This window comes from Arvicanthis niloticus, chromosome 8 (genome assembly GCF_011762505.2).
Source record: "Arvicanthis niloticus isolate mArvNil1 chromosome 8, mArvNil1.pat.X, whole genome shotgun sequence".
Lineage (NCBI taxonomy): Eukaryota > Metazoa > Chordata > Mammalia > Rodentia > Muridae > Arvicanthis > Arvicanthis niloticus.
In genome coordinates, this window is record NC_047665.1 from 31,549,446 (window position 1) to 31,575,721 (window position 26,276).

The 26,276-nt window shown below is 37.7% G+C and overlaps 1 protein-coding gene across 1 annotated transcript in view; it reads left to right on the forward strand.

Moving 5' to 3' along the window:
* Exoc2 (exocyst complex component 2) overlaps positions 1–26,276 on the forward strand; it is a 159,587-nt gene that overhangs the window by 50,989 nt on the left and 82,322 nt on the right. Inside the window, exons 6-11 of the mRNA XM_034510216.2 lie at positions 664–788; positions 13,984–14,064; positions 18,980–19,125; positions 19,272–19,353; positions 20,077–20,179; positions 24,669–24,787. Coding sequence (XP_034366107.1) covers positions 664–788; positions 13,984–14,064; positions 18,980–19,125; positions 19,272–19,353; positions 20,077–20,179; positions 24,669–24,787 — 656 coding nt within the window. The remainder of the gene's footprint in view (positions 1–663; positions 789–13,983; positions 14,065–18,979; positions 19,126–19,271; positions 19,354–20,076; positions 20,180–24,668; positions 24,788–26,276) is intronic.

A 26,276-nucleotide genomic window follows, 5' to 3' on the forward strand; every position in this document is an offset into this window, starting at 1 on the left:
AATATTGCAGATTATATTAACAGATTTTTTGTCAGATCAAGTGGAAATAAAGTTTCCAGAATACCTTTTCTCCCTCAGCTTTTGATGGAGATACAACGGTATGGTCTCATTTTTGTTGTGTTGCAAAATTTTAAGCTAGCACACACAGTAGTGGGTTTTATCATGGTGCTTCACACACGCACCTCATATACCTTGTTTCTTGATTCTTGTTAAACCTCGAGTCACCCACAGGCTTTGTGTAATTTTGCCATTAAGGACAGAGGACCGTGTATTGAGTGGTGAGATGAGTGTAGGGCTCAAGGTTCCAGGACACTTGGATGAAGGAGTGGGGAAATCTGGTTTTGAACTACTGTACCTTAACTAGGCCAGTAGAAGATACTCAGAACTTCTGTCTGCCAAATCATGTATATTATATCAACATTTGTACTTACTTCTTAGGGACCTGACGTGCTTGGAATTATCATCTGTAGATATAAGTTCCATATCTCTCAGCCATCACAATAAATAAAAGGTTTAGATCTAGATAAGAATTTAAATTGTCTTTATGTAGTTATTGAATTAATATATATGCTTCACAGGAACTGTAGCATGTCTAGTGTTTTACATGGAATGCATTATCTTGTCAGGAGTCTGGGACAGTTGATTTCTTTTCATTTGCTTCAGTTTTGAGCATCTCAAGATGGCAGTCACCAACCTCAAAAGGCAGGCCAACAAGAAGAGCGAGGGTAGTCTGGCGTATGTGAAGGGCGGCCTCAGTACCTTCTTTGAAGCTCAAGATGCTCTCTCAGGTAAGGCAACCCTGAGAACATCTGCTAGGGCTTCCACTGTGGAAATCTGACACTGTGCTCCCTCATGTTTATGGGGTGTGACATTTGGTCTGTATTTATAAAAGTAGAGGTTTAAAACGTACCATAAATATTTGTTGCAGACTAGGCTGGAATGTCTTTGAAGGCCTAGTACTATAAATATTTGTCTCTAAAGCTCTGCTGACCCATCTTACATGTGAAACAGGAGACTCCTATACCTCTCCATGATGCTCAGTCTTTGGGGCTGATAAGAAATTGAATCCCAATGGGCAAAGTTCTAGAATTCTTAAAGTCACTTTATAGATATCACATCTTACGTGCCTAATTCTAAAAATGTTCCCCATTATGTGTTTTATTCGGAAAAGCCTGATGAAGATGTGGCATTGTTTTTAGCCATGGCCCCAGAGGCCCCCAACATACACAGTCACAGCTGCTCACTCTGACATCCTATTAGAAGAAAGGAAAATTGTGTTATCAGAGCTTTAGAGATTACAGTGGAAGATAACAAGTAGGTTTTTATAAACTGCCTTTAGTTTATTTTTATGTAGTGAAAGTATATAATATGTATTTTTATATATTACTAATATATATATGTATATAAATAAAATTTACTACAGTTATTACTTTTGAAAATTAAAGTTCCTATAACTTAGTACTTGTATGACATTCATTTGTTTATCTAGAGAGAGAAAGAGAGAGAGAAAGACAGAGAGAAGAGAGAGAAAGAGTGTGCGTGTGTGTGTGTGTGTGTGTGTGTGTGTGTGTGTGCATGTACCATAGCACTTGTGAGGCGGTCAGAGGACAACTTGGAGAAGTCAATTTTCTTTTCCATCATATGGTCCCTGGGATGGATCTCAGGCTGTCGGGCTTGGTTGTGGCACTTTTGCCCACTGAGCCATCTTACCCATCCATACCTATTCATCTTACTTAACTGTATATTAGAGGGCTTCACCTTCTTCAGAAAGATAGATTTTTTAAATATTTAATATGTTTAAATATTTGATATTTAGCTCTTACTGTTTTTTTTTTTAAACAAACAAATTCCTTTTTTCACTAAGTATGTATCTCATATTTTCCTTTCCTTGTAGGTGGAAGTTAGGACTTTGGTTAGGTGAGATGTACACACCGGGAGGGAGTGGAGCAAGGGGAGTCTCTTCTTTGGTAATCCGTGGTGCCCTGTGGCTGCTGATGTGTTACTGATGTTGCTCTGCACCACCAGGACTTGTTTCTTGGCAATCAGAAAGACCTGAGCTTGTGTGAACAGTTTCGTGTTGTAATGCAAATACAGTACTTATCAAACATTTACTCTAGAACAGTGGATCTGTTCTAGTGAACCTGTGGATTATGACCCCTTTCACAGGGTATGCCTAATACCATTGTAAAACACAGATATTTATAGTATGATTTAGAATAGTAGCAAAATTACAGTTATGAAGTAACAATGCAAATAATTTTACGTTTTGGATCATTACAGCACAAGGAACTGTATTAAAGGGTGGCAGTGTAGGGAAGGTTGAGGACCACTGCTCTAGAAGTGGGGAGCTTCAGAGCGAACAAAGATCATACTGATAGTAGTCTGTAATAATTTAATTACTTTATAGCATGTACAAAATAATTATTATAGTCAATTTGACAAAGTCAATTTGAAAGCATTAGCAGCATGTCATAAATCTGGCTCCTTTGTTTTTTTATAGAAAGAGAAAGGATATTGTTGAAAACTAGAAACAATAAACAAGTTATTTTACTGGTGAAGGTAATCATACTAACATTGCCATGTATTTTCTTTTAGTTTGTTTTTCTTTGCTAATATGAGTATATTATAATGAGATAATATCATATGTAGAGTTGTGTATACTAGAAATCTTTTTTTTTCTTTTTCTTTCATTAACTTATTTTACCTGGTTATACTCATTGTGCAAAGTGATTTTTTCATAATTTTTTCAAATATGTTATGTACTTTAATTTTATTTACTTCCCGCCCAGCCTCTCCTGTTCCTGTCTCTCAGATAGTTTCCCTTCCATTTCCCTCTGTGTATATGTGGAGAAGATGTGGCATCTGGATCTGTTTACTTTACTTGTTAAGAACTCCAGTACATCTTTATTCATTAAAGACACAATTTCATTCTTAATTGTGCTGAATAAAACTGTTTGTTGCTTATTTAAATCATCTATCTATCATCTATAATCTATCACGTTTTCCTTATTCATGCATCTGTTGGTGGGCACCTATGCTAACTTGATAACTTGCCTATTGTATGTAACAGTGCAGTAAGCATGGATTGCAGGTCATCTGTCTGGAATGCTGACTTAGATGCCTTTGAGTGTATTCTCAGGAATAGTATATCTGGATCATATAATAGATCTATTTTTCATCTTTTGAGAGGTCTTCATAATGGCTGCACTGGCTTATAGCAGTGTATAACGGTTCTTTCTCCCTACACAACCCTTGAATCCTTGTCAGCACTGTTTGTTGTTTGTCTTTTCTTGATGATCACACTTGGATAAGTGAGGTGGAATCTCAGTGTATTTGTGTTTGACTTTCTCTAATGACTAAAGATGATTATCATTTTCTCATCCTGTCTATTTGGCCTCTATGGATCATCTTTTGAGAAGTACCCTCTCATTTCCGTTTTCCATGTGTTAGAACTAATATAAGGTTTGGTATATAGATTTTGTTCCAACCATATCCTAGATATCCGTCCCCTGTCAGATGTATCATCAGCAAAGCTTTTCTCTATTCTATAGACTGTATCTTTGGGGATTATTTTCTTTACTGTGCCAAGGATTGTAATTTCATGCACTCCAATTTGTAAAATCCTGGTTATGTTTCCTGAATAATTTTAGTCATTTTCAGAAAGTCCTTGCTTGATCCTGTGTTTTAAAAAGTTTTTCTGTTTCCTTTGAACACTTTCTCAATTTCAGGATTCATTTTGTACCTGATGGTTGGAGATATTTGTTGTTGTTACTTATTTGCTTGTTTTTAAAAACCAGGTGAAAATAGGGATTTAGTTTTGTTCTGTGGATATCCAACATGTGGATACCATTTCCCCAGCACCATTTGTTAAAGAGGCTGTCCTCAATATATGTTTTTGACACCATTGTCAAAATTTTTTGGGTCCTTTCTTTTATTCATTCTCTCCCTCTCCTCCCTCTCCCTCTCCCTCTCCCTCTCCCTCTCCCTCTCCCTCTCCCTCTCCCTCTCCCTCTCCCTCTCCCTCTCCCTCTCCCTCTCCCTCTCCCTCTCCCTCTCCCTCTCCCTCTCCCTCTCCCTCTCCCTCTCCCTCTCCCTCTCCCTCTCCCTCTCCCTCTCCCTCTCCCTCTCCCTCTCCCTCTCCCTCTCCCTCTCCCTCCCCCTCCCCCTCCCCCTCCCCCTCCCCCTCTCCATCTCAGTCTCTGTCTCTCTGTGTGTTAGTGTTAGCACTGTGCCTGGGTGGGTGGGGGCATCTAAAGGAGAATGGGTAACACTTCGGGACCTGCATCCTTGATCAACATTGACCTGCTGTAGTGGTTTGAGTGTGACTCCCAAAGTCTTGGTCATATGATTACTTGTACCCAGTTGGAGGTGCAGTTTGGGTATACTTAGAAGGTGGGGCCTTGTTAGAGGAAGTATGCCAATGAAGACAGACTTTGGGGGTTCAGACTTTGGTTCCCAGTGCACTTTCTGTTTTATGCTTTTGGTTCAAGATGTCAGCTCTCGGCTTCCTTCTCAAGAAAATATGTGTTCACTCTGTCATCATGGGCTCCTAACCCTCTGGAACCATAAGCCTAAATAAACCCTGTATTTATAACTTGCCTTTGTCATGGTGCTTTATCACAGCAATAGAATAATCACTAATACATACTTCCCTCCTCAACACCCATCAATTCTCAGTAGCTCCTCACATAGGGGTGGAACTTTATAAACATCTCTCCACTTCGGTGTTGGTTTGACATTGGATTGGTCTTACACATATAATCCCAGCCCCTGTGAATTCATGTGTACAACAGTTACCATATCTGACAAATATTCATTCACTGCAGATATCTACTCCCTCTGGCTCTTACAGTCTTTTTGTGCCCTCTTCTGTGCAATGATTCCTGAACCTTGGTGTAGGGAGCTCTGATATAGATGTCCAGTTTAGAGCTGAACGTTCAAGTCTCTTTACACATTGATCAGTTGTAGGTCCCTATTTTGATATCTGTCTACATAAAGAATGTCTCTAATGAAGATTGAGAAATGCACTAATCTATGTCTATGAAGATAAGAACTTTGAGTGCAGGTTATTATGATGGTTCTCCTCTAGGATCTTGCCATCCATGGGTTTTTGTGCCACTCAACAGTCAGATATAAGTTCTCTTATAGAGCCGGGCGGTGGTGGCGCACGCCTTTAATCCCAGCACTTGGGAGGCAGAGGCAGGCTGATTTCTGAGTTCGAGGCCAGCCTGGTCTACAGAGTGAGTTCTAGGACACCAGGACAGCCAACTATAGAAAGAAATCCTGTCTTGAAAAACCAAAAAAAAAAAAAAAAAAAAAAAAAAAAGTTCTCTTATGGAAGAGATTTTGATTCCTTTTGGAAAGTGTGTTGGTCAGTCCAATGTCATTCCTGCCACTGTTGTACCAGTGGTCATGTCTTGCCAGTTATTATGACTCACAGGGGCTCACAGCCAGGTAAGAATGTTGATGAGGCTCCTTCCCTGTAGCATATATAGCATCTTCAGAATATGAAAGCTAGATAGTAGAGATGAGGTTTCTAGGTTAGCGCCAGCTAGATTTTTCCATGTCTTGCCATAAGGTTCTGGAGGGAACTAAGAGCAATGACAGTACCAGTGGAAATGATGAAACTGGAAGGGTCTATGGGACCCCACTGACCAGCAACTTGTAAAGAAGTACACCACATCTGTCACTCAGCTTTTTATTTGTCTATGGCTTGTGGCATTGTGTCCCCTATACCTATATATAGGGTAACTCCACTGCATTACTTGCACATGTATGCATATGTGTATACACATATATGCATATATGTGAATGTATGCATTTTGTGAAAGTTCTACAATAGTAGGTTTCCGTATTGCATTTTCAAAGGTCTTGTGTTAGTTATCCCTTCCCATGCTCCCTCTTCTTCCCTGCTCTCCTGTTCATACCTCATTTAACCTTCCTGCTTCACTATTCGCTTTACCCTTTTATACTACTTGTGTTCTATTAAATGTCGCTTCCTACCATGGTCTTGTACATATTTCCTACCTACTATATGTATTCCAGATGTAAAATGTTTGGAAATTCAAAGCTAACACCCACATATGCAAGAAACCAGGTGGTGTGTTTTCTTTCTGGTTCTGGGCTACCTCATTCAGAATTATTATTTCTTGCTCTATCCATTTACCTGTGAATTTCATTTTTCTTTACAGCTAGATAATATTCCAGTGTATACATGTACCATATTTTTAGTATCCATTCATGAATTGAAGGACATCTAGGCTATTTTATTATCTTGCTGTTGTGAAGAGCAGCCATTGATATGAATGAACAAGTGTTTCTGTACTGGGATATAGAGACCTTTGGATATATGCTCAAGAATCATATAGCCTGATCATATGGGAGATCTTTCTGTAACTTTTTGAGGAACTTTCACACTGATTTTTGTAGTGAAATTAGTTTGCATTCCTATCAACAGTGAATAGGTATTTTAAAAAATGTTTCTCATTCATAGGTCTTCTTTTGAGAACTCTTTTTAGTTCCATGACATAAATTTTTAATCTGATTTTTATTTTAGGTTTTTACTTAGTTCCTTGTATATTCCTGACACAAATCCTGTCAAATGTATACCTGGTAAAGTTTCTTTACCCATTGTTTAGACTTCCTCTTCCCTTAAATGGAGTTGTCCTTTGCAACACAGAAGAGGTCCCATGTATCAGCTGTTGCTTGGTCTTAATGCTCTAGATACCATTCAGAAAGTTCTTCCTGTGCCTACACATTGAAGCATGTTTTCTATTTTCTCCTCTTAACAGAGGAGTTTAAGGAGTCAGGTCTTAGGATGTCTTTGATCATTGAAATTGGGTTTTGTTTGGGGTGAAAAATTAGGGCCTACTTAATTGCACATGGAACCCTCTAGTTTGACCAGCACTGTTTATTGAAGATGCTACATTTTCTCCAGTGTGTATTGTTGACTCTTTGTCAAAAGTTGAGTATAGGTACATAAACGTATCCAGATCCTCAGTTCTATTCTGTTGATTAGTGTGCTTGTTTTCTGTCAATATCACACAGGTTTTTTTTTTTTTTAAATTAATACTCTAGATCTCAAGTAGAGCTTAAAACGAGGGATGATGATAGCTCTCTCAGTCTTTTATTGTTCAGAATTATTTTGACTACTCTGAATTGCTTGTTTGTTTGCAAGTAAAATTTAAGATATTTTTTCAATTTCTGTGAAGAATTATATTAGAATTTTGATAGAAATTGCATTGAATCTATAGATTCCTTTTGATAGGATGGCTGTGTTTACAGGCCTTTCCATCTTTTGGAATCTTCTTCAATTTATTTCTTCTGTGTCTTTTTTTTTTTTTTTTTTGGTTTTTCGAGACAGGGTTTCTCTGTGTAGCCCTGGCTGTCCTGGAACTCACTTTGTAGACCAGGCTGGCCTCGAACTCAGAAATCCGCCTGCCTCTGCCTCCCAAGTGCTGGGATTAAAGGTGTACGCCACCATTGCCTGCCTCTTCTGTGTCTTAAAAGCTTTATTTTTATAAATCTTTCACATTTTTTGTATTTATTTCAAGATTTTGTTTGTTTTATAGTTTTTTATGTGTATGTAGCTGTTGTGAATGAGATTGTTTCTCTGATTTCTCAGTATATTTGTTGTTAGTATAGCCAACCCCAGTATACCAGAATTTCTCAGTTATTAGAGGTTTTTTTTAATACTTGGTTTATCAGTATATTAGATTTATTTTGAGACTGGTTAGTTTGCATTTTATGATACACTTTAAAAGCCAATCTCAAGTAGCATGGTTTTTTCCTTATGCCTTTGTATAAATATCTGTCATAAGAACAATTATATGTATAACTATAATACTACAAGAACAACTAATAAAATTAGTAAGAATTTTTCATTTTCAGTTCAATTGCAAGTCATGTTCAAATGTCTTCAATCATCCCCCAAACTTTCCTATTGCTAACGTATTCAAATCAAGATATTAGTTGATGGGATTTCATTTTATTTTGACTCTCTTAAGTATATTTTAAACTAGCATGGATCCTCTTATATTTACTCTTTTAAATTTTCATGTCATGAAGAAACAAACTCACTAACCTTGTATGGTATTCTATGCTGGGAAGTTTACTGACTTCCACTCCCTGGTGTCATTTAACAACATTGTATTTCTGGATTCAATTTCAGTATTTTGGTCTGAGGTCATATTGTTCTTGTTGCACCAGAAGTCCTTTAGTGTGTGGCAGGGTTGGGGTGGTGATGGTGGTGGTTAGGCTTCATCAGACACACACACACACACACACACACACAGTGTGTATATATATATATATATATATATATATATATATATATATATATATATATATATATATATTAGCTTGGGAAATACTGAATTTACTAGAAAAAAGATTCTTATCTTTTATTTTTAGTATTATAGTTTCAAATTACTTAATATCTGGGTTATAGGCCTTGTCATGCATGATCCTTTTACTTTCTCTGTATTATTTATTTTGTTTTCTGATATTGAAAGTAAGATTAATTTTCTCATAATTATAACCTGATTACAATTTTCCTCTCCCTCTATTCCTTCTCACTTCTCTTCCTCCCTGGATCTATTTATTCTCTTTCTGTTACTCATTAGAAAAGAACAGTCTTCTAAGAGGTAACAACCAAATGTGACAAAATAGAATATACTAAGGTAAAACAAAACCATCACATCAAGGCCAGGCAAGGCATCCCAACAGAAGGAAAAGATCTCCAAAAGCAAGCACATGAATCAAAGATCCACTAGTTCACACACTCAGGAGTTCATAAAAATACTAAGCTGAAAGCTATAATATGTATGTAGAGGACCTAGTGCAGATCTGTGTCGTATATCTGAGTTCATATAGCCTTGCGTAGTTGATTCAGAGGACCTTATTCTTCTGGTATCCTCCATATCACCAGTGTTTTCTAAGGGCTCTCTCGTCATGGCTGGCTGTGGGTCTCTGCAACTGTTCATGTCTGTTGCAGTGATGACTGAATAAGGCACTGATCTATGAGTATAACAAAATATCATTAGGAGTTATCTTATTGCTGTGTTCTTTTAGTACAACAGTATTATTTGATTTCACCGTAGCTCCCTGGCTAAAACTCCAATTCCAAGGGATCCAGTGCCTTCTTCTGGCCTCCAGGACATGTGATACACAGAGTGCATGTGGTGCACAGCCATACATGCACACAAAATAAACTAAATTAAATAACACAAACCGAAACAAAACTTTTGGTGCTAGGAATTAAATGCAAGACTTAACACATGCTAGGCAAGTACTCTACTGCTGATTCATATCTTAGTCCTGTCCATAATACCTTTGGTAAACCTTGAGAAGTTTTCTTTTTATTATGTGACTTACAAGCAATGTATGATAGGAGTTATGGTTTTAAAAAACACTATTCTGAGAGCCTTTGTCTGTCATTGGACTGCAAGACAATAATTATCCCTGTAGACATTGATTCCAGTGATAATGTTATTGAGAAGAAATCCTCAGCCAACATGGTTCTTTTCTTTGTATATAAATTAGTTGTTCATTTCCATGAAAATAATTAAAAGATATATTTGTTTAGCCTTGAATTAAAAAGGAGGAATGCATAAGTGAGTGACAGGAAGACACATCCCCTACAGAAACATACTGAATGTCTTGTTTCCATTTGCTTATTTCTATGCTTGATCGACTTTGGAGGGTGCCAACCAATGCCTTCAGGTCTCAAAAGCAGGTTTTGATGCTGCTAGTCTTTGATGTCCTGTGTTTGTAGGAATACATAAAGTGATAAAACCAAAGCCCAGTCTTCTTCAGATATCCTCCGTGGGTAGTTGTCATTGTCTGGACTGTTGGAGAGACCGCCCAAGACTTACTACTTATTTTTCAGCTGATCTCAACCAGATATGCAGTTTGAAATCTATTCTCTTTGACTTTTTTGCATTCATTTTTTTTATAAAATACCATTGTATGTCCACCAGTATTTTAGTCAGAATGTCACAAGCATTGTGTCATTTCCAGCAACAGGCATCTTTCCCTGGCTTACACTTTGCTGTTTTCTCTCACTCGTTGGTGGCTTTGATGCTCCTGAGGGTCTCCAGCTGCTGTTCAGGCAAGCCCCTAGCAAACGTTTAGCTTGAGAAATGTTTCTGCTGCATAAACTATGTAGCAGATGTAAGAGGCCCTTCTGAGCTCAGTGGCACTTTTGGTTCCACTCCTCCGTTCCTTTACCATTTCCCTGAATGCCCTTGGAGCTCATGCATTTAAATCTGAGTGGTCATTGGTTTTTGGTGGCAACTCCAAAATTGTGACTGTTTTGCTGTGGCCAAACTGCTGAATAGTCTTGGCAAAGAGACCAAAGCAGAGTCCATACACAAGCAACTCAGTACCAGTTTGCCTGTTGTAGCTACTTCCGGAGTCCTGAAGCTGAGCTGGGGTTTTGCCATTTTCTGTCTGGCATGTGTTTATTGATGCAGTGTAGACAGAGTGCTAGGACTCGTTACCTAAGTGAGTCATTCCTACCTGTTGGCTTTATGTGGTGGCTGAGATTGGTTTTTATTAGTTTTTATTTGCAGTATAATTAGGGAAGAAAAGGAATCATAGGTTACTTGCCCAATTTAAATGTAATGTATGATTTAACCGCTATGTTAACTTTCTGTTACTTTCTCTTACTATAACTAAATATTTGTGATAATTGACTTACAAGAAAAAAGGTTCCTTTTGGCTCTTGATTTCAGGGATTTTGTTCTAAGTTGCCTAGGTTTGGGGGTGAGTGTTGCTTTGGTTCTCTAATGAGGCATCTTGTCATGGTGGAGTGTATGGCAGAACATTAACAGAAAGCACAAAGCAACCAGAGGCAGGGCACAATGCAATAGTGTTCCCTTAAGAGCATGCCCAAATAACCCAGCCTCCAGTACCATCACATGTAATCAAACCTTTCACATGCGGGTGTCCTTGAGGACAGTCAGCACCCAAACTATAGCACTGACAGACGTTTTCTATGATATTTAATAGAAACCAAATATTTAATAGGCATCTTCATGAATTTGAATTAGCAAAATGCATATTTCATTCCTTCCCATCTCTTGTTTACAAAGTATAACCTTCAGAGACTGGGACATTAACATGACTAAGCTACAGCCTAACTATATAGGTCTGCAACTAACCATGGCCATGCTTTTAAGGGTAGTTGTAAGAAAAAAAAAAGATGACGATAATGATTCTAGGATAGAGACTGTAACATTTTTACTCTGTGGTTGTTTATGGAACTAGTCTCTACTTTGTCTTTAATGTTCTGTCTCACACAGGCTAGCAGCAGGCACAGTGGTTAGAGTATACAGTAGGGCCTTGCATAGCAGTACATTTATCTAGGTTCATATTCATTCTCTCTCTCTCTCTCTCTCTCTCTCTCTCTCTCTCTCTCTCTCTCTCTCTCCCTCCCTCCCTCCCTCCCTCCCTCTGTCTGTCTGTGGCTTATTTAACAGTGACATCTATGTAAGTGCATGCTTAGGCATTTTGAGTTTTTTGTCTGAATTTGCAGTTTCGTATTTTACTCAGTGTGTGTATTTTACAGACAATGAAACCATGTAGTTCAAAAGAAATAACACTTTCCTAGAACTTCTATTTTTGACTAGTGCTCTTAAAATACCTTTTTGTTTCCTAACTTTAAGCTTATGATGTTCAACTACCACACATATTTAAGTTTTTAATAGATTAGAAACAATAACAAACCTGTGATCATGTACCCAGTTGCTTATTGAGTTATTCTATTTAAAAATGTTTTCAGAGAAAATAAAAGGCCAAATGAACCAGACATTGGGTTATTTGGTTTAATTTTCTGGAAAATAGGATTGCTTTTATCAGATCCCAGTGTCTCTTAGTCCTCATGCTTGGCTGACAACTTGACAGTGGCTCTGCTGTGGTAGAGATGGGTTGGAGGAAGTTGCTCTGTCAGCAGAAAGGGCTGTAAACTGAGCTCAGGGAACCAGGTCACCCTATTTTGACCTGCCGATCAGTGATGGCTTATGTCAGCATCAGAAAATGTGGCCACACAGTTTCCTGTACTGTTAGTTTTCTCTTGGAGAATAACATTGGCTGTGAGGCTATGGGACGTGTGCTACATTCCCACCCAGGACAGTGAGCTGCACAGGGCCAGCTCTGCCTTTGCAGCCAAGCTTGTCAGAGCATCGCAGTGGTGCAATATGCTGTGGGCCGAGCTGCTTCCCTAGAGCAGCCTTCCTAGTGGAGCTTTTAATGCTTAGATGCAGGGACATTCTCTTCCATTAACTTTACAAGTTGAATGTAAGTTTAAGCTTTGATGTGTGAGACTATGTTGGGTCATTTCTACTGTGTAATTTAAGTTTGAGCCAGTAAAGATTCACATTTTTCTTTACTCTGAATCAACAAAGACAATTTAAAAAACATAGTGACTATTCCTCCCCTGTGTATTTGTTTTTCTTTTTATGAATGTGTTGATTCAATTCAATACAGGAACAGTTTGTGTGTTTTAGGATATAAAACAAAATTGAGGTAACATTACAGGAAAATGTAGTATAAAGAACAAAATTAGGATTAAAGGCTAATTATAACAAACAAAAAATATTCTTTGGAGTTGAAAACATATTCAAAAGTATTTGAACACTGAATTTAAATTTTAAAAACTTACTGAGTTTTTTTTAAAAAGGTCAGTGTATCAAATTGAGGTACATTAAAGTTTCATTAAAGAAATAAACATCCACATTTACATAAAGCAGACTTGTTTGTTTGTGAAGCATAAATCTGGCTCCTGTGTATAGGTAATCAAGCAGAAGCTGTAACAGATTTATCATTTGAATGTTAGTGAGTACCTAATTAATATCCAAAAGTGGTGTTTAGTTCACTGAAAGACCACAGAGTGAAACACGTTGCATGTGGGTTTCCACTTGAGGAATTGTGTAAAAAAGTAGAAATGCAGGCTGCTTCTGCCACTGCTGTGAGGAGAAACGTCTTTATTACAAGTGAGTATAGTTCCCTAAAGGCACAGTGCATTCACTGCTCTCAGTTTACAGACATGAGAACAGAAGCCTAGGTAGTGTGAGTTACTGATCTGTATGGGCAACATGGAATGAGGTTTTAAGGACTGGAACCTGTCTGCCTGAGCTCACATTCCAAGTTTGGCTTTGTGACCTCAGACATGTTTATTTGGGTGTTACCATGGTCTTCTCATCATTCAGATATAAATACTGGGATGCACATCACTGTCAGCTCATGACATAGCACCTCAGACGTGCAGCGCTCTGTGCATAGTCACAGTTCAACTAGTGTTTGCTGTGCTGGCTTCATTTTGTTACAGCTTTAAAATTTGAAATCATAGTCTCAATTCCTTACTGAAATAAGCCTGATATAGCCGTTTTAAACCTTCCTCTTCAATCTTCAGTGTTCTTTACCAGAGTCAAGGAATGGAAATACCCCTACACACCCTTTCTTTACCCAGTGTTGGTGCGTTGTTATATGTCCTGAAATGTTTCCAAGGAACCTCCAGGAAATTATTGTGAATATAAGAGGACTGATATGTATTCCCCATTTGATAGTCCAGGTCTGAAATCAAATTGTTTTGAGGTTGGTAGAACCAAATAACAGTACTTTGTATTTTGCAAAGTAAAGCTGAGGTAGAAAAATGATTTCCTATGGCCACATGGGAAGCTTGTGCTGAAGACCCACAGTGCCTGAAGTCTCAGTTTCTTTCTCTTTTCTTTTATAACTCTGTATTGAAGACCTGATGAGTGTGTCTGTTATATACTACTTGAATAATGTTAAGCTGTGAACAATGTAAATAGTAGCATCTGTTTTTTTTCCAGAATATTGCATATGTATGTTCCTCTTGAATGGTGAAAATAGTAGAACAATTTGTAAAATTGTTTTTCAATGGCTTTAAAAGGCTTTTTTATCTTTTTGTCCATTAACGTGGCCCACATTATAACTGGGTTTGTTTGCTTTTTTTCCTAGCTATCCATCAAAAACTAGAAGCAGATGGAACAGAAAAAGTAGAAGGATCCATGACACAGAAATTGGAGAATGTCCTCAATAGTAAGTTTGGTCTGCTAGCCAAGATTGTTAATGGCCTTTATAACAAGGTACAGTGCAGTTCTGAGGGATTTCCCAGGGCAAGACCATGGTAACGACTTAAAAAACCTGAAGAACAATAGAATGAAATGAATCTGTTTTCATTTTACTTACAAGAAACCATAGTCTGAAGTTATATTTCTCAAGAACTGTAATTTGCTACCTGAAAACAGACAGGCACTGAGACAACAGTACTGAGTAGACACTGGTATCTCTATTGTCAGATCCGCCAGCACACAGGGCAGAGCCTCAGCTCCTGCACAGCAGATGCCTAGGCAGTGTCTCTTTATTTACACTTTGCATTTCTCCAAAGGACATACTGTAGAACATTCTGTAAAAGTTGTAGGCCCAACAGACCCCAAGTTTTGTGTTTCCTTTATCCAAGGTACCTGCCCTAATAACAGAAGAAATTCATCATGTAAATTAATTTGTACTATTATTAAAACTATTACATGTTTTAAATGTAAGTTATGTTTCATACATGCAGTCAGTGTGTAATATGAAGTAGTGATGCTCTGTAAGATACTCCTGGACTATATGGATCCCTTCTAAAGAAGGGTTAAAAACATGAAGCATCCTCACATAAGATGCTTAGAGATTATTGTAGGGTTAGGAAACAAAGTGAATTTTGTTTTTATGGTTTGGTTTAGTTCCATGAGTAGAACATCCTGGACCCTTATGTAACCATTTCTTCATAGGTCCAGTGACGTCAGTAAGAAAATAATTTGTAGAAAGAATGCTACCTTTGGTGTAGGCTTTCCTTAGTGTTAGAATTTGAATCCTTGGACATTCCATCTAAGTTTCTGGATTTAACAGGACTTAAAACTCTTCCTTTTTTTATTACTCGTGTGGTTATTGCTTGTCTTATGCTTTGTTGGGCTTTTGCCTTTGAGCACCAAGTCATAAACCTTGTTAAAATGAATATATTCTGAATTTTACACAAACAAGTATTTACCAAAGCCATTCCTGCATCTTAAAAGAGACATAGGATACAGACACAGAGATAAGCAGAGATTGACAGGTAGACAGTGGGGTAGGTGGATGCAGGTGTGTCTTTTGATAAGTCTGCAGCAGCACGAAAGGGAGGCAGAAGCTCTAGAAAGGAGACGAGTTGCAAGCTAGTGAGCAGGAGTGATATGAATGCCTGCTCTGCTCAACAGAGTTCTCCTTAGAGTAGAATTAGTCTTGAAGATGCTAAGCACCTAAAGGAGCTCAGTAAGGAAGCTGTGTGGGGGAGTGCTTAGAAGAGTAGATTAGATGTACATTCAACAGGAGACCAGAGAAAGGGCAGCAGTTGTGGTGAGCTCAATAGCTGAAGTGGACAAGGAGCCCATGGCAGGGCAGAAATAAAGATGGGAGTATTGAAACATTGGTTGCATGTATGCAATTCAAAAAGGAAAATGGTTTCTGACACATTTATATTTCTAGTCTCAAGTAATGGGACCAGTTTAGGATACAAGGAGAAAATAGAGGAGAAAATTCTGTTGAGTTTATGTGTAACCCGCGTCTGGAATTCCTGACAGTTGATCACCAAGTATCTTCCTGGCTTTCACTACATCCTTTTTGTATTAAATTGGGCAAATGAGCTTTGCATGCTCTTTTGATAGAAACTATATCAATACAGTCTTACCCAGAGCTGGACCCAGCATGCTATTCAGTTGACCTGCCAGGCATAGTATATGCACCAGTGCAATAGTAGTGTGACTAACATGAGGGCAGCTAACATCTCTGTGATCCTTAGCTTCATGCCTGGTGCTGTAAACTTGGTCTCAAACCTATGTTGGGAAGGGTTTTAAGCCCTAGTGGGAAACGTACTCTTCTTGTTTTGTTAAATGGTTCTGTTGTCAAGCTGCCTTCTAAATAAATTGTGTGTGTGTGTGTGTGTGTGTGTGTGTGTGTGTGTGTGTGTATGTGTGATCAGTAAGAATCAAGTCTGAGAAAAACAACTGGGTTCTACTAATTGATTGATTGGTAAATATTTAGTAAACTGTATTCAAAAAAGAAAAAGATGAGCTAGCCCTAATCTTACCCTTTCCCAAACTTGTGTTTAAGCAAATTGGTTCATGAGAGCCAACAGCTTCAGCTCTCTCATTCTTGATGATAGCGCGTGCTATCATCATGTGTGTGTGCATACCATGTTACCACGTGGATCTGTAGGGCCCCAGGATGTGACATGGTTGTATAAGTAGTGCACACTGTCTCAGACACTGTGTTCTGTCACCCAGTTACAGAAAGCAACTAGCTAGTCATCCTGGTGACTGTTGAAACAGAGGCACTCAGAGCAGGTTTGGTCTTTGGGGGTCCCTACCTTTGCCAAGTATCAGTGTGCATTTTTTGAGGTACTTTAATTCTCCAGCTGCTGTCTCATTTGTTTTTCTTCTCAATACCTTGTCTTTCCCTGGGACAAACTGTAATGGTTGGGAACCAGCCTGTGTTGTTCCAGGCCCTTTATTCTTATGAGGCACAACACACACACACACACACACACACACACACACACACACACACACCCCTCACTTCTGTAATCTCTCTTCTCAGGTTGTCCTTACAAAGAAAGAGTAGTGTTGTCACCTTGAATTAGGAGACAGCATAATGTCTACTCTAAATAAACATGCCTGAAATTATAAGATACAGTTAAAATGACAAAAGTAGATCTTCTAGTTGTCTGTAAGAGACAGGTATGAGTGTAATGGATTCGTGTGTTGTGACAGCAACTTCTTTCCTTGCTACCCTAGGGCAAATTTCATTGTTCTGTGGGCCCAGCCCCTGTAGTGGGCATAAGAGCTTTGTGGTTAGTTAGTTTCTGGGGCCCATGTGTGAGACAGTGATAGTCATTATCCTAAATGAACTGCTGAGGAGGCCATTCTCAGACCAGGAGAAAGGATAGTTGAGGACTAGCATCAGTGTCTGTTAAACCATGTGTGTCTGAGGGCAAAAAGCATGCAAGCATGGTCATCTAATCTACATACGTTTATTCTGTGTTCACCCAGTGGACATTCAAAACCATATCACTTGACTTAAAATCAAGCATTATTGGTGTGAGGGTGGAGCAAGGTATATGAGAATTAACACACATGGATGATTTTGATGAGATGGTTTTGTGGACACCCAGCTGATGTCTTTGTCCGCATCATTAGCCCCACATGTGATGAGGACCCCCATTCCTCTGCACAGTGCTTTTGTCCCCTTGCAATTGTTGGAAATACTCGAAGCATTTTGTAACTGCCAGTGATTATATATGATGTGTAGATAGATCTTAGTTTCATTGCTCTGAAACATTTTATCACTTAATATCTTTCCCAGTTGTCAGAATTATGAACCATATTTTTATTGTAAGTGCAGTGCAAATCACAGAAAAAGCATAGTTTATTAGCGGAAGTTGTCTATATAATTTTCAACCTTGTAGAAATTCAGCTTCTCAGTTCACAAATTTTGGCATAAATTTTTAATTTCAGTTTAAATTTCTTCCTATAAAATTATCTCTCTAGAAAATATGTATTTTATTCAAGAGTAAGTATATTTCTACCTGTTCTTGTTTTCATATTTTTAGAATTCAAATTATTAGCTGGAATTTTTTATTACTTTAAAATAATGAGAATAATTTGAATTCGGACTGCTCTGAATTCTTTCATTGCATAGAAAAAGGAATTTGCTGGTGTGAGACCCAAACTTTACTTGTAAATAAATAAACAGAAAAGAGTTTGTTCTATGTGAAGTTTAAGTTACAAAGCTTAAACTCATAATGTTTATACTTTTAAAATGATAAGCAAATGCTTTGATAGTTTTTTTTTCTGGAGAAAGTTTTAAAATTCTAATCAGATTTCAGTACTCACTCAAGCCTTCATTACGTGGCTTGGTGGCAAGAAGGAAATGTATCTCTCATCCCACAATAGAGGTTTAGTATCCACATTAAATAGCATGTGGGAAAAACAGCTCTCTTGACCAAACGAAGTTTTTATATCAGGCCTTTAAAATTTCAACAGAATTTAAACATTATTTAGATAAAACAATCATGTTACAAAGACGACTTTTAACAGGATCAGGCCACCCACAGTGTGGCTGTGGTGTGCAAGCCACCCAGCGAGGCGAGGTGAGTTTTTCATCTTTGCTTAAAGTATAGTCACTAGACCAGATAATGTAGAAACTTTTTACAAGCAGTTCAAACAGCTGAAAGCAGTTTATTCTTGCTCTCTTTTTTTCTTTGTAGCTAATTAAAATTAATTCACATGTCGCAAAATCTAAACTGTTGTTGTATATAGCAAATTTTGCCTTAGAAAAATAGCATTCATTTAAAGTGATATGTGTAATTTGTAGTTTTTAAAGGAAAGAATCATATGAAATAACTTGGTCATACATGATTTTACAAGATTTAGCTGAATTAAGAAACAGTAATGATGCTGTGTTAAGATTTTGCCATTTTCAGGTTTATATAATTTTCTGCGCTTACAACATAGAGGGATAATTTTGTCAAAAAGTAGGGCTATCTTTAATGTTTTTTTTAAAGAATATGTTTCTGAAAATAGTTTCCCATATCCCATTAATTACCTGTAGTGTGATGCAGAATTAAGAGAATTTAAGTGGTGTGTGTTCTTTAAATATCTAGAGTTGTTATAAAATTTAGAAGATTAAAATAAGTATTGATGCATATTGGAGAAAATTATTGGGCTTATTTAGTAAATGTTGCTTTTAATGAGATACCATTCTTAACATATGAAAAGGACTTTAAAAACCAGAAATTTTATTTTATCAAACTATAAGATCTCTATATTGGTAGCTTTTAAAAGTCTACTGAATTTCAGGGCAGTGTGACATTACCATTTGCTGTCAGTGCTCACAGTCAGGTCGTTGTCACCCATCTTCCTCTCTCTGTTTACAACAGGAGCAAGTAACACCGCTGACACATTGTTCCAAGAAGTGCTAGGGCGGAAGGACAAGGCAGACTCCACTAGGAATGCACTCAACGTGCTTCAGCGATTTAAATTTCTCTTCAACCTTCCTCTCAATATTAAACGGAATATTCAAAAGGTACAGCATATGTATGTGTGCAGTTATAGATGTTGCTGATCTTAAAGATGTTATTAAGATATATAAGATAATATAAAATATTTTATATTAACCATATACTCACTGTTATTTCCTAATGATCTCACAATGTGTTTCTTGTTTTCAAGGGGGATTATGATGTGGTTATTAATGATTATGAAAAAGCCAAATCGCTCTTTGGGAAAACAGAGGTGCAAGTTTTCAAGAAATGTAAGATTTATTTATTACTTTTAGACCTGTCTTTTCCTTTTGCAGGAGGAATGTGGAGTGTATACAGAGTGCTACTTGCATCTCAGATCTTTAAAATGTAAAGCAATTAGTGCAAAATAACCTCACAAGTTTTCTTACTGCTATGTGGTGGGAATGAACATTCATGGCGAGGGCTAGTGTCAGATGCTCTGCTGCGTTTTAACCACAATGCATTAAAAGCTTTCATACCAGAAAGAAGCAGTGGCAAGTTTTTCACAGACGTGGAAATCTGCATTTCAGACTTCCCTCTTAAAGCTAAAACAGTGTATTATGAGTTCTACTCTTACTCTAAAACATAACACAATACTTTATAAAAATTACTCTTTATACCTGGTTTACAGAAAGTAAAAGCTTAAATATCTCATGGTTAAGAACTTATTAACTAGGAGAAATACCATAGGTCTTATTAAATTTAAAAGAATGAAATCCATAAGGTCTCAGAAAGCAGAATTTATTTCTTTACTGTGGTGAAATTTACATGCAGTGAAATGCACAGACCTTACATGTTACAGGTCACTGACTTCTGAGGAATGCTCATGCCCTCCTATACACTTGAGATTGTGTGTTTTGATCCCTCCACAAAGGTCCCTTGTGTCTCTTCTCAGTCAAAAAGCAACCAGTATTCTGCTTTCTGAAAGCTGATTTTAAACTCAGTTCTGTAAATCTTGCATCTTTTAAAAATAGATTATGCTGAAGTAGAAGCAGGAATTGAAGATCTGAGAGAGTTACTTTTAAAGAAGTTGCTCGAGACTCCCTCAACCTTACATGACCAGAAGCGCTACATAAGGTAAGCCATGGGCAAGAGTTCTGATGCATTGCATATATGTATAGATATGTTGTGAAACCCACAAAACTAACTTGGGGGAACCAAAGTACTGATGAAATGGTAAAAGGGAAGACAATAGAAATTTAGGGTTATTTGGTATAGGACATGAATATTTCTCGGAATATAAATAAATTGGGAGCAGTTGTAGAGACAGCCACCCCTCAGCCCCTCCCTACCCCACCCTTTGAAGGAAAGACAGCCTGCCAGGTTGGCCAAAGGAAAAGTAGTCTCATTGCTCAGATCTGTTTCTCCTGCTCAGTAATGGTTACCACCTGACTCCCCTAGTGGACTAGGTGCTGTACCTGTAGGAAATTATAGCTCAGGAGTGTACCATGGCTTGACAGTAGTGAAGGATATGGAAGGTTCTCCCTTGAAAATATGTCTGATTTACATGCCTGTAGTGATCATCGAGAGGAGGAGTAGCTCTGCAGCAATGAGCCTTTCATCCCGGGCAGCTCTGGAGTCCAGCTCCTCAGTGTCTCCATCTGCAGAGTGAACATCACAGCAACATGACTGTGTCTCAGGGCTGTTGAGAGTATGGTCCTCTCAGGGTAAAAGTTAGCCCAGAACCTAGCACAAAAGGAGTAGGCAGTGAGCTTTAGCTGTACATAGTTTACACTGCATTTGGAGTTGAAACAAATTGTAACTGAGATTTTAAAATACCCACTTAATTTTCTGCTATGCTATCTTAAGTGTGGTCTGAGTTCAGAATAAAGTGCTATTTCCCAAACTTGATGACTTCTTTAATTAGTGAGATTTACTAAAAATTTTAGTAGCTCTAAAATGATGATAGACTTCATATATGTATGCATATGTATTTGCCTGTGGTCATCTTACGGATATTGAAAATACTGTCTGTAGGCCCGGAAAGATGGCCTGTCTTGAACACTGCTGTTTGTGCATTTAAGGAGGGGCCAAGGACCTGCACTAAATTATCTTCTAGGATAGGAACAGTGAGAGCAGATGTAGGACAGAGGATTTAGCAGCGGGACCAGAGAACAGTGAAACTGATTGCTGCTCCTAGCAAATGCAGACCGTGTGCCCACCCTGGATTGGGTGCTAACTGTTTTCCTCTCTGGCCAAAGGGTCCAGCATACACAGCCACAACTGCTTATCTGGTATCAGAGCGCATCCTTGCCTTTCTTCCTCTCCCTTTCTGAGGAAATGTTATAGTTGAGGAACTTCCCTGGCTTGCAAAACTGCACAATTTAAAGTGTAAATAAACTTGGTGTGAGTTAAAGCTTGAAGCTTTGCTGCTTGTGTGTTAGAAGGTTAGCTTGCTTCTTCCTTTGTGAGTGAGCTACATTTGCTTCCAGAAGTACATTAAACTTGTGGGCATAAATTTGAAAAAACTGGGCAATCTGATGATTAACTTTTAAAATTAAATTTCTAGCCATTAGTGGATTAAAAAATAAGCTCAGAACCAGGCCAAGTTTGTTTGACTTTAACATCTATGGCAGTAGGTCCTGTGGGCACCAACAAGCCTAGACAGCCTATGCACAACTGTGTGTGTCAGATTGATTCTGCCATGCACGTAGGAGTGATAGTTCACCACTGCTGTGCTGCCAGCTCTCTTGGGCATAACTGAAGGTACCCTCTTTTATGTAGCTCTAGCTCTTAGCAAGAAGCAGTGCTCAATGCACGCTCTCTCTTTCTCTCTCTTCCCTCCCTCCCTCCCTCCCTCCCTCCCTTCTTCTCTCCCTCCCTCCCTCCCTCCTTCCCTTCTTCTCTCCCTCCCTCTCTGTCTTCACCAGTGTGTCCCTACCCCTAGAGCTACTGAAAATCCCAAAGGGTGGCTAAAATGCTTTTAGATGTCCTTTGTTTTGTTTTGTTTTCATGAGAATTGAGCCCATAGTTTCACTGAAAATGTTCCTCCTCAAATTCTGAAAGTCTGAATCTATGCTTTTCAGAATTAAGATCCTTTACTCCACCTCCCTACCATTCCAAAAAGCCTTTTTCAAAATGTTCTCTAGTATATCGTTTAAAAAGAAAAGCAGTAACTAGTACCACTAAACTAAGATTCTTTTAGTGAAACTGCTAGTTTTAAGCTTGGTACTAAAAAGAAAAGAAACTTACTGAAATCTACCACTAACATTGTACTTTCCAACTGAAACATTTTCTAGATTTTCTGAGACAGTAACTTCATCTTTCTACATAAAATGTTTCTAAGCTTCTTCAATTTCATATTAAGATGGTACAGGATTATTAAAACTTTTAGGGACATAATGTATGAGCTAAAGAGATTTACAATTTTAGAACATACAAAGCAAGTTTGCTGGGCTACTGCAAAAGAGCCCAAGTGATACACTGTCTGCAGCCCTAACCAGAACTTCACTATGAAAAGGAAGCCTCTTCTGTAAAAGAATACTGCTGTGCTTTGCTGTAGACAGCGAATTGGGGAGAAAGGAAAGTGTTAGTTCTGAAGTATGCAGATGCAAAGCAGCCATATAGGGAGATGTTGCAACAGATCGTGCTCAGCAGGGAAGATCAGAAAGTATGTTCTTAGGGAAGGAAGGACATAAGCTACTATTTGCTGTATTTATATCCTAAATAATAAAAGAGAAAAGCTCTTGGGAGAGTTAAAGTCAGAGTGGATTTGGGGAACTTTATCTGCATTGACTTCCTCATACTAAGCTAAATGTAATTTGTTAGAATGTGGTTTTCTTCTGAGGGCAGTGCTCTCATAAATGAGAAAGGCTTATAGGTACCTTCTTTATATGGGCAAATTCCTTTTGGCTTTCTACCTTTCAGCACATTAACATAGCTGTTTGCAGCCTGTGGACAGTCACAGGGAGGGCAGACAGCCATCATAGTGCTGAGCAGCGGGCAGAGCTGCTGCTCTCTGTGGAGTCAGGTCTCTGAGCTATTAGCTCCTGAAGGGCAGGGTTTCGTGGCGCATTCCTAAATGCATGTCAGGGTTCTATTCAACATTGTGTTTGTTGTCAACTTATTATAAAATGGATTTGTTTCTCCTCTAATTAGCTGCTAATTGAGATGTCTGAGTAATGAGTACCCACTACTGAAGAACTGTGGGTATGCCCCACAGTGATTAGGACACGGCTAAGGTCACAGCTTGTAACCATCAATGAACATTTTCATAGACCACAAATTTTTAACCTCAAGGCAAAGGATAGCTGAGGGTTAAAAAGTATTTTAGTGCAGTAAGTTCATTTGAACATACGTCTAGAGTTGATATGTGTGTATTATATAAGGGCTCAGGGCCAAACGAGTAACGTTTGACAGAAAATTTTTGGTTGAAATATACATGGAATTGAGTATTTCTTGTACAAAGAAAACTTTAAATATTTTGAGAACTATTGAAAAAAGTATCTGTCTGTATTACATTTTATAGAAAAATAGTTTTTCAGTTGTAAATTAATTTACCTCCTAGAGATAAGTGCATTCTGTCAATGCTTAAATTTTAGTGGCCTTATACATAAGTCATTGTAGCATAGTGTCACATTGCCATCCAGTGGCCATATTTTATACCAGAAGAGATTGGAGGCAGGGGAATTCACCCAGTTTCCTCTGCTGGCTCCCACCTAGGTTTAATGAAATGACTCTCAAGTAATAGAAAAAACTTGAGAGAAGTGGCTATAAACGTAAAGTTAGTTTCTCCCTCTTCCTCAAAAAAAAAAAAAAAAAAAAAAAAAAAACCCTGCCCCAAGGTTAGGTTGAAGAGTTTTTCATTGCACGGCTATGGTTAATGCTTACTGTAATGTGGTTTGCTACGTTTGCATCTGTAGGAGTAGAGAATAGGAGGGATGTCCAGTGTACTGAGTGTGTCTGGTAAATGGGAGATAGAATTCTTCTGATTAGTTTTGGTCAGCTGGTTTCTTCCTCCCCCACTCTCTTCATCTCTCTCTGTCTTTGTCCCCCTCTTCTTTTCTTTTCACTCTATCCTCCCCTTTGGTTTTTTTTTTTTTTCTCTCTCATGTTTTTCTTTAAATAAAATAAAAATAAGTTTAAATGTAAAAATGTGTTCTCACTGAATCCTTACGACCTTTGGCCTTTGTCGAACCAGTTTTGTCTTTTTTGTTGACTCTTAGGTAAAGAGGTAAATTAAAATTCTACAGCTGGCCCTACGTTCAGTTCTAATACCCACATGGCAGCTCTGAATTTCCTGTAACTCCAGATTCAGGAAATCCAGTACCATCTTCTGACCTCCACAACCACCAGGAACTCACATGGTATACTTACATAATGAAGGCAAAACATACATACACATAAAATTTTAAAAAGAATAAAAACCCAACAGCTTTGTCATTTACTATGGAATGAAAACAATGTAGTATATTTCAATATAAACTAAGTATTAAAGACAAATATTGGCAAGTGCTTTACTAGTTTGTTAAATTTTAGTTTTTCTTTAAAAATTGGTAATAATGTTACAACATAACAACCTTTGCCGTTGCTGTTCTAACAGGAGCCTTGTGCTTTGCCTTCTCAGGTATCTTTCTGACCTCCATGCACCTGGTGACCCTGCTTGGCAGTGTATCGGAGCTCAGCACAAGTGGACCCTCAAGCTCATGCAAGACTGCAAAGAAGGCCACATGAAGAGCCTAAAAGGCAAGAGATTCTCTTCCAGCTTACTTGCTTGTTAATGCTTAGTAGTTAAGGGAATGAAGATCAGATTTTCTTGGTCTTGGTACCTGTCTTCATTGTTGTCAGCCCTCTGCCCACTGTTTGGTACTGTACAGCACAGTGCCAAAGCAAGTGCCAAAAGTAAAAGAGAGCACTTTTGCAGAAATCTATGGATTTTGTTGACTAGTGGTATTGACAAAACTTTATTTCATAGAAGAGTTAATTTTTACAAGGGCTGAACATAATTCTGTAGAAACTGTATTAGTCCTTGGAAAGTTTCACTCTTCATCAGACATATCCAGAGTCACTTGTGAATCAGAAAGTACCAAGTCTAGATAGACAATGGTGAGTGAAGGAGAAGCAGGCCCTGCCTCCTGGAACTACTAGTAGAGGAAAGGAAACATATTAAACATACAATTGCTAGGCAATTAAAATGTTGAGACCAGTAATAAAAAGAAAAATGAAAAAGATTTTGAAGAAAGATAACTGAGAAGTTATCTTTCATTTTCATTTTCATATAGTCAGTTTGAGAAGATAGCTTACAGAGGCTCCATATTAGCTAAGAACTGGAAGTAGCTAGCAGACAACCTCTAGCTGAAGTAAGGAACTTCTGTCTATGACTCAGAGGTAAGTTTAGAAAAAGAAATTAAAGCTATGTTTGTGTGCATGCTTATTGATTTTTCTTTATTCTGTCATTCAGCAAAAACATATTAGTGACCATGTAATTCCTAAACTCATTATGCAAATTTAAATAGGTTATTATCGAATTTAATTTTCCTTTAGTCTTCTGAATAGGCTTAAATTTACCTTTGTTTTGTTACTAATAAATGTTAATATGAATTATTCAAATAATTTTTAAACATTAGTTTTTACTCTTTAAAAGTTTCTTACATTTATACAATGTATATTGAGCATCTAGCCAACATTATCTTCCTCCAATTTCCCCTAGTACCCCTAACCATCTCCCTTTCAACTTTATGTCTTTTTATTTTTTCTTTTTGTTATTAATAACTTCAAGTCTAATTAGTGCTGAATGTAAATAATTTTAACATATAATGTTAAAATTATTTACATTAATTAATATTAATTAATTAATATTATTAATTAATTATTATATATAACATATAATAATAATTAATAAATTAATTAATTAAAAGATTGGTGTGGTTTTTAAAGAAGCAGTTTTATTATTTCATTTTAGAAAACCACATGCATGCCCATGCACACACACACTGCTGGGGACTGAATTTCGGGCCTTACACATGCCCCAGTCACAAAGCATAGTCATGAGCATGCACAGGCACACACACATGCTGACAAACCCATATATGTATGTATATACAATTTCTCATATACCTAGCTTAGTTTAATCAGTTATTAGCTAATCTTTTACCTGTTACTTCCGTCTCCCTCATTCTATATTATTTGAAGTTGACCACATAATTACCTGTACATTTTTTTAGAGGCCAGGGCT